The 8,360-nt window shown below is 37.5% G+C and overlaps 1 protein-coding gene across 2 annotated transcripts in view; it reads left to right on the top strand.

The window, feature by feature from the left end:
- The first annotated feature begins 2,544 nt into the window (after positions 1 to 2,544).
- LOC107657125 (HEAT repeat-containing protein 3-like) overlaps positions 2,545 to 8,360 on the top strand; it is a 17,747-nt gene continuing 11,931 nt past the window's right edge. Inside the window, exons 1-6 of one of the 2 annotated variants that reach the window (XM_016445143.1) lie at positions 2,545 to 2,848; positions 4,397 to 4,569; positions 5,127 to 5,214; positions 5,915 to 6,018; positions 6,441 to 6,550; positions 7,076 to 7,216. In XM_016445143.1, the coding sequence (XP_016300629.1) occupies positions 2,717 to 2,848; positions 4,397 to 4,569; positions 5,127 to 5,214; positions 5,915 to 6,018; positions 6,441 to 6,550; positions 7,076 to 7,216 (748 nt within the window). In that variant the 5' untranslated portion in view covers positions 2,545 to 2,716. The remainder of the gene's footprint in view (positions 2,849 to 4,396; positions 4,570 to 5,126; positions 5,215 to 5,914; positions 6,019 to 6,440; positions 6,551 to 7,075; positions 7,217 to 8,360) is intronic. The other variant, XM_016445144.1, reaches the window with a different exon arrangement.

The following is an 8,360-nucleotide window of genomic DNA, read 5'->3' as shown; positions in this document are numbered from 1 at the left end:
TTCCCAGACATGAAAATATCCAAATGATGTGTCATTAGTAACCCTTTGAAATAATCAATAATTATTTTTTGAATTTTTTTTGGAAAAGTGTGTGAAAATTTTTGTTTTATGGTCGGTCACAATTGTGACCGGTGGGATAAGGTGAGTACTGAATTAACATATTTCTACAGTCATAAAAATTGTTATATATCTTAGCCCAGCTATTTTAAACAGTTTGATCACATTCTAGGGTTATTATTATGCATAAAAATACCTTATGCAACATTGATAGGAACACTGAGATAAAAAACAAAAACATTCAACCATCAATGCATTTCAAAATTTTTACTTTTTTGTAAAATATAACATCAAATTGTTATATTAGTGCTACAGTATCTGATAGGAATACTGAGATACTGAGATAAAAGACAAAAATGTTATTATCCCAGCGGTCACTATTGTGACCATCAACATGTTTACTCATTCTATGACCACACTCAACAAAACTGAATATATGTGAATTCATATATTAATAATACTAGACCCCTTAAAGATAATGTGTACCAAAAATATTTGTCATATCTTTGTTAAAGGGGTCATATGATGCTTTTTTAAAGATCATTATTTTGACAGTGGTAGCCACTAGCGGAGTGAACTGTGAACAGCGATAAGGTATAGCTAAGAATGGTCCAGACTAACCTTACGAACGAATGATTTACGGAAGGTATACTTAACTAAGAACGTTTCGGGAAACACATATTAACGTAAAGGTACAACTTAAGGTATAACTTACGAACGACGTAGCGTTAAGAAGGTTTCGGGAAATGCAGCCCTGGTCATGTGACAGTTTGCCCTAATCATGTACAACTACACATATTTCATTGAGACCCTTTATTTTTTCCATATTTGCACTGAATATATTTGAATAAAAGCACTAAAACATCAGTCAGTAAGGTTTTTAGAGCTTTATAAATGAAAACTTTTTTTACGGTCACTATTGTGACCGGTGGGATTAAACGGGTTAATGCTGTTAAAGATTAGACATGGGCTTTCCTGAAGGAGTTTATCTGTAACAAGATCCAATACGCTTGGTTTTGATTTAAGGATTATTCTGTGGTGGAACGTCAGATAGAGAAAACAGATGACTGGATGCTGACCATTGGACATCCAATAATATCCCATGCGGATTAATAAGATTTCTATCGGGAAAAACTGGGACGAGCGGTGGTTGAATGGCGTCGTTGGCGTGGGGTGATACTTCGGATGGCGACAATGATCAAGACATGGATTTTCAGGAAGTAAGATACAGTAAAAGGAAAAAAAAAGAGTAGCATGGGTGATGGATCTGATTGTGAGCAAACAATTAATAAAGTAAGACATACGAGAATTGAAGCTGATAAAGAGGTTGAAGAAAGAGAAATCAAAGTGATAATTACTTTTGCTAAGCAGTCAGAACAACAAACTCATCCTGTTAAACTGTCAAAAGCAATTGAGAAAGAGATAGGGATAGTGAAAGCTGTATCTTGTCTTAGCAATGGAAGAATAATGATTAAATGCAAGGATGAAAAACAGAAGCATATCATTCTGAAAATGAAAACCCTGGCAGGAGGAAGGATAGCATGCACAGAAATAGGCAATAAAGTTCGAGGGGTTATTTCAGGAGTACCTCTTAATGTAAATATGGATGATATTAAAGGAAGTCTGAGTGGAGGAACAGTGATCTCTGCTAGAAGATTGCAGATGTGGAAAGACAATAAAAGATGTGAAAGTATGAGCGTAATGATTCAGTTTGAAGGAAGTACCCTGCCGATAAGAGTGAAGCTAGGATTTGTAAGCTTCTTGGTACGAGAGTTCATACCTCCACCTTTGAGATGTTTCAAATGCCAACGAATGGGACATACTGCAAATCTTTGTAAAGGGAAAATGCGTTGTGCAAAATGCGGGGGAGAACATGAATATGGCAAGTGTGAGGAGGGTGTAGAGATTAAATGCTGTAATTGTGGGGGAGGACATAGCGCAGCATATGCAGGATGCCCTGTACAACAAGAAGCTCGTGAAGTGCAAAAAATAAAAACTGTGCAAAATTTAACGTATGCAGAAGCTACACGTAAGGTAAAAGCCAAAGGTATAGTTGAAACAAAGAGAACTAATGTGCAAGACACATTTCATTACACCAAATACACAAAATAATGTTATTTTTAGCAACATCATATGACCCCTTTAACATTTTTAGAGCTTACAGGACTATACCACAGGATTTAGTGTTTGAGGATGAGGATCATGATGCTTCTGCCCATCTCGGAGGTTGAGGAGCACAGTGTGGAAGCTGGAGGAGCTGAACACGCAGCGCCAGCTTAAGCTTGGGCTCTGATCCTCTGGGGTGGGTGGGGCATTACACACTTTTTTTTTTTTTTTTCCTTCAGTACAGATTCATCACTCATGTGCGCAAGATATACAGTAGGTGGCGGTAATACTCCTAAGGAGTGAACGGCCATTGAACAAAAAGAATAAGAAGAAGAGGAAGATTTCTATCACACCCGCTTTCAAATGTAGTGCGTTGTTGGACCCACAGGATGGCGCGCCCATCTTTTCGACGACACTTTTCTTACGACTGTCTCTTACGATTTACGGCAGCGGCTAGTGTCCACATGGTCGCTCGTGTTGTGAGCTTGCCGGAATTGTAGAACAGATTGAAATTGATATTTAACTTCAAGTGTAGTCCAAACACATTAAAAACATGGGAAAGACTAAAAACAACAAATTCAAACGGCCATCGTTTTCTCCCGATGGTCTTCCAGCAACTCCTGTTAAACAGACTGGTGACGAATCAGAAGACGAAGACTCTCCGGCTGAGGAGCTGCTCGATAAAGTAAGCTTCCACTGCTGTGACAACTCTTCAGACTTGCAGTAAATTATGTTTATGAATCTGAATATTTGAAAATGCTGAGATAAAGACAAATATTAGCGTAACAGTTAAATATGGCGTGTGTAATGACTGTCAGCTCTTTCGCGGATGGGATGTTGGCATGATGAATAAATGAAGCGAGTAAGCAAACCTTTACGGCTGAACGGACTGATGCAGCTGTCAAGCAAGCGAGATTCGGATCTTCAACCTCGAACCATCCAGTCTTTCTTAAATTCCTAAGAGGAGTTCAAATAGGGGAGAGTGTGGTGAGTTGATCCAGTTTTTTCGTTGGGTGTGTTTAAAGGGAGCATATGACAGTAATGGGTCCAACTTAAATATGCACATGCATTTCAGGATGTGATGCATTCTTGGGAATAATTTTATTAAAAAAAGGTGGTCTCTTGGCTCAACTTGCCCCCAGCGAGGGGTAAGTTTAGCCATATGGAGTTAAACCGTGCCATTGATTATGCTGAAGTAAAACCTTCACCTCATGCTATATCAAAAGAAATAATTTCAAAATGACTTCTTAAAATCTATGTGTGAGCCTTGTGATGGACTGGCCAGCCATCCAGGGTTTTTCTCTGCCTGTGGCTCAAGACGCTGGGTTAGGTTCCAGCTCCCCACAACCCTAATAAGGACAAAAAGGTTTGGATGATAGAATGGATGGAAGGATGACTCCTGAACATTTTTATTCAAAGATACAGTTCACAATTTTGAAGGCTTTTTGTTTTTAATTAGTTCAAAATTTCTGAGCAAAATAAAGTTCAGATTGAAGAAGTAAAAAAAAAAAAAAAAGATAAATAAAAAACTGACTGCAGTTGACCTTACAGAACTGGGCTAATAGTACTCAACATCCCACTTATAAATGTTGCAGGGAAATACAGTTTCATAAAACTTCAATGGCCAATTTTAATAAACAAGGCCTATTTAACACTTTCAGAAAAAAAATCTAGTTCAAAACAAAGAACAACATCTAAAATGTTTGGTCTAAAATTAATGAAATATCATGTAGAATTACAGTAAAATTATACTTATCATAAGAAGGGGTGAGCCACTGGCTCAACTTACCCCAGGACTGGCTGCTCAAATTACCCCACTTCGACCATTTTAACAAACTTCTGTCATCCAGCAGTTTAGAGCTAACATCATGCTAACATTATAGACTCATAATGTCTTACAGCACACACACGTGATGTTTTTTGAGATTTGTCTGTAATTGTTCCGAGTCAGACACAAGAAGCATCATGACTCCTTGAACATACAAAAATCACTTTGAACAGTTTTTTTTTAACCTAAATGTAGTTACAAATGTAATTACATGGGCCCCTCTCCATCATAGAGTGAGTAAAATGGTTAACTCTTCAAATATGTGTGGTCATATCACCAATTTTGTTTTTAAGGTTGTCTAGAAATAAGGGGTGGCTCAACTTCCTCACGGGGTCAAATCACCCCGCTTTCCCCCCTATATGTCTATTTGCATGTGACTCTCCTTCTGTGTATGTGTGTGTTTAGCTGCAGAGTCCATCAGCTGATGTGCGTGAGTATGCGTGTGCCAGTATCTCTCGTGTTGTCCAGCAGAGTCAGACGATTCCAGGATTCCTCCAGAGAGATGCGGTCAGGAAAATCGGACCTTTACTGCTGGATCGCAGCCTGGCGGTCAGAGAGACTGCTGCTGGAGCACTCAGGTACACACACACACACACACACACACACACACACACACACACACACACACACACACACACACACACACACACACACACACACACACACACACACACACACACACACACACACACACACACACACACACACACACACACACACACACACACACACACACACACACACACACACACACACACACACACACACACACACACACACACACACACACACACACACACACACACACACACACACACACACACACACACACACTCACTCTCTCAGGTGACACTGACATACTAAACCTGGGCTGAAGTACACATCCAGCCACCAAGAAAATGAAAGACACAGAAACTCGTCACACAGACTGTGCATTTATTGCATAGAAATTAGAATTTATAAATTATAAAATTTGAATGTTATAATTTCCCTCTGCAGCAGTTTGTCTAATGAACAGCTTGATGTATTACATGCTTGCTATCATTATTACACTATTCTCTGATATAAGACTCCTCAGCTTCGGGGTTTATTTTGTAAAAGTTACCCTTAATTTTCCTCTGTGTGTGTGCTACAGGAATCTTAGTGCCTGCGGAGGCCCTGAAGTATGTGAGGACATGGTGAGACAGGATGTGCTGACGCCTCTGTCTGCTCTCCTGAGGGAGGTACGAATGCTGGATCAATTCAATTTAAAATGCTTTATTGGCATGGCAGTCTTTAACTTGAAACATAAAAACATAAATTCAACATATGACTAATAATAATAAATCCAGAATGTACAAATATACAATCCACTTTCCTGTAATGCAGCAAACCTGTAGCTTTAAAGTTTGTTTTTTATTTCAGCTGAGAGCTCATGCTGTGATGTATCAATCTTTTATTGGTCTTAATTAGTATTAATTGATACAAATTTGCAGGGTAAAATTCAGTTTGGAATGCAGTGAAATGTGAAACTTTTTTTTTCCAGCATTTGTATGCGTATGAATGGAAGTCAATGGAATGAAAAGTAAAGTGTGACCAATTAAAACATAATTTTTTTTATTGCATTGATGAAGGATATTTTAGTCAGTCCACTTCATTCATTAACCATGTAGAGATATTATATGTCATTCTTTTTTCTTTTATCCTTTGTTACTTTGCAGGGCTATATTTTTTCAATAATGAAATAAGCATGGCTGTACTTCTTATTCACTTGCACAATAGTCTTAAAAACTAACATGAAAAAGATTGTGGATCTTGATCCTGCCTAAAGAAAAAAAAAATCATATGATATGATAATTTTGCCATATCGCCCACCCCTAGTGAGAAGAGGAAAAAAAAAGCTATTTTTGACAAGTCTCTCTTGTGTGTGTTTGTGGAGAGCAGTGCTGTACTGGCTTTGACATGAGCTCGTCTCCTACTATGAAAGGACAGAAACGCACGGTGGAAGACGTCGCCAATGAGGCTGTAAATTTACTTTGGAACCTCTGGTAAGATTGAGCTCAAACTGACTTCATGGTCCTTGAGAGACCCAATCACCAGTGAGCAGTCAAGACAGATTGACGTTTACATTTAACAAGTGTATTAACAAATGTTACAAATGCCTTTGAGTGTCATACGTGTTTCCTGTGACCACTTGACAGCACATCATCATGCTTTATGTACTAGTCACTAGTTTGCACGCTGAAGATTAGGCCAAAATATGAAAATATGAGATCGGTTGTTTAATCAGTTATCACATTAAAAGCAAAGTCATTAAGTAAAACATTTAGTGATGGCATTTTTAAAACCTACCTGGCATATACTTACAATAAAAACAAGGCATGAAGAGTTGTGTTGTGTTGTGTTCAATAAGATGACATGGTTGTAGTCTTGTATAATCTATGTGTTTCTTTCTTTTGTGGATGTGTAGTGAGAGCAGTAGCACAGCTGTGTCAGTGTTTAACAAGGCTGGACTTCTAGATGTTCTTCTACATTGTCTACAGAGACACCCTCAGAATATGGAGCTGGCAATATCAGCAGGTGACTCCAGTTATAGACACACATATATACACTAACATTCAAAAGTTGGGGATCAGTAAGTGTTTTATATATATATATATATATACACACAGTATATACATATACATGTTTCAAATAAATATTGTTCTTTTGAACTTTCTATTAATCAAAGAATCCTTAAAAAATATATCATGGTTTCCACAAAAAATCATATTAGAATGATTTCTGAAGGATCATATGACACTGAAGACTGGAGTAATGCTGAAAATTCAACTTTACCCTCACTGGAGTAAACTACATTTTACAGTCTTTCAAATAGAAACACTTATTTTCGATTTTTTTATGATATTTTGCATCATTACCTTTTTTTTTTTTATACCTTTTTTTTGCATTTTGTATTTTTAATCCAATAAATGCAGCTTTGGTGAGTATAAGAGACTTCTTTCAAATACATTTAAAAAATCTTACTATCCCCATGCTTTTAAACAGTAGTATATATATCCCAAATTCAAATTGCTGTTGTGTTTTTTTTTTTTTTTTGTGTAGCCCACTGCATGCACACAGTAACAGAAGAGAACGAAGAGCTGGTGCACAGTGTGAACGCAGCAGTGTTTGGGGTCTTGGAAAACATTCTGTCCACCACACACACGAGTATGGAATACACTCTCCTGCGAACGCTGGCTGCAGGTAAAAGAACACATGACACTGGATGTGTAATAAATACATTTACTACATCCACACTATGCAACATGCTACTATATATATATATATACACAGGGCCTAAAATTAACACTCGCCAAGCACCAAATGTGAGTAAAAATCAGCGTCGGCAAGTCCATGTAACAGTGTCAGTCGCCAGTTGGCGACTTTTAACTTTTCCCTTCTTTATTCTTCATAACCCGAGAATGGGGCAACACATACCTGGGGTTACGCCGCCTAAACGGTGCAATGAAGTATAGTTTGTGTAGCGTCTGGACCAATCAAAAACACAATTTTTCATTTGATTTAACAAATCAGTTATTCATTAGATTAACAAGTCGTCACAGACCCCTCACCCAATAGACTGGGCGCCAGGATGTCTGCGAATGACCACAGGCCACTGGTTACCATGGCAACCCCGACACCTTTGCTAAGACCAGAGCCATTTACGACCTGATGGAATGTGAGTAGGGAAAATCACTGCATGTTCCATAGCTGTGCACATACGCTGAGCCGCTCCAGACAGCTCACCAGTAGCGCTTCAACGCAAGAAAACACACACAATTATGTCAAAATGCGCGGTTTTGGCGAGTTACCTTGTAAACGGATTCTTAAATTAGTTATAAATGACCGTAAAGAGTTGGGAGAAAATCGGATGTGTCAGATCCGCGTCATATGCATCAGGTTTTAAAGTGAAACCTGCTGAAGACTGTCATTGATGTATATCAAAGAACAAAAGAAAAAGAGAAATCCTTGGACTGTTCTAGTCGCTGATTAACTTTTATAGCTTGAATAAAAATTTATATGTATAGTTTATGCATATATAATATAGTTTATGTGAAGATTGTTTTAAAATCACTTAAATTAAAAGTTGTTATATATTTCAGAGTCTATTAAATGTTAAAAATAATGGCTTTCAATTATACTGTAATGTTAAATGGCTATAATTAATAGGTAAAATTGAGGGGAAATGCATCTAATAGAGACACCAGTTAACAGTATTGGTATCAATACTTCATTAATAATAGGCTACTTAGTAAAAAGATGCCATTAAAAACATTTAAAATATACTATCTTTATGTTGTTTCTACATTAATTTGGAGGTTCAATGTGAAATTATGACAATATAAAT

This window comes from Sinocyclocheilus anshuiensis, unplaced genomic scaffold (genome assembly GCF_001515605.1).
Source record: "Sinocyclocheilus anshuiensis isolate Anshui unplaced genomic scaffold, SAMN03320099.WGS_v1.1 scaffold944, whole genome shotgun sequence".
Taxonomy (NCBI): Eukaryota; Metazoa; Chordata; class Actinopteri; order Cypriniformes; family Cyprinidae; genus Sinocyclocheilus; species Sinocyclocheilus anshuiensis.
The sequence above is the reverse complement of the archived record's forward strand: the minus strand, read 5'-3'. Positions and strand labels throughout refer to the sequence as shown.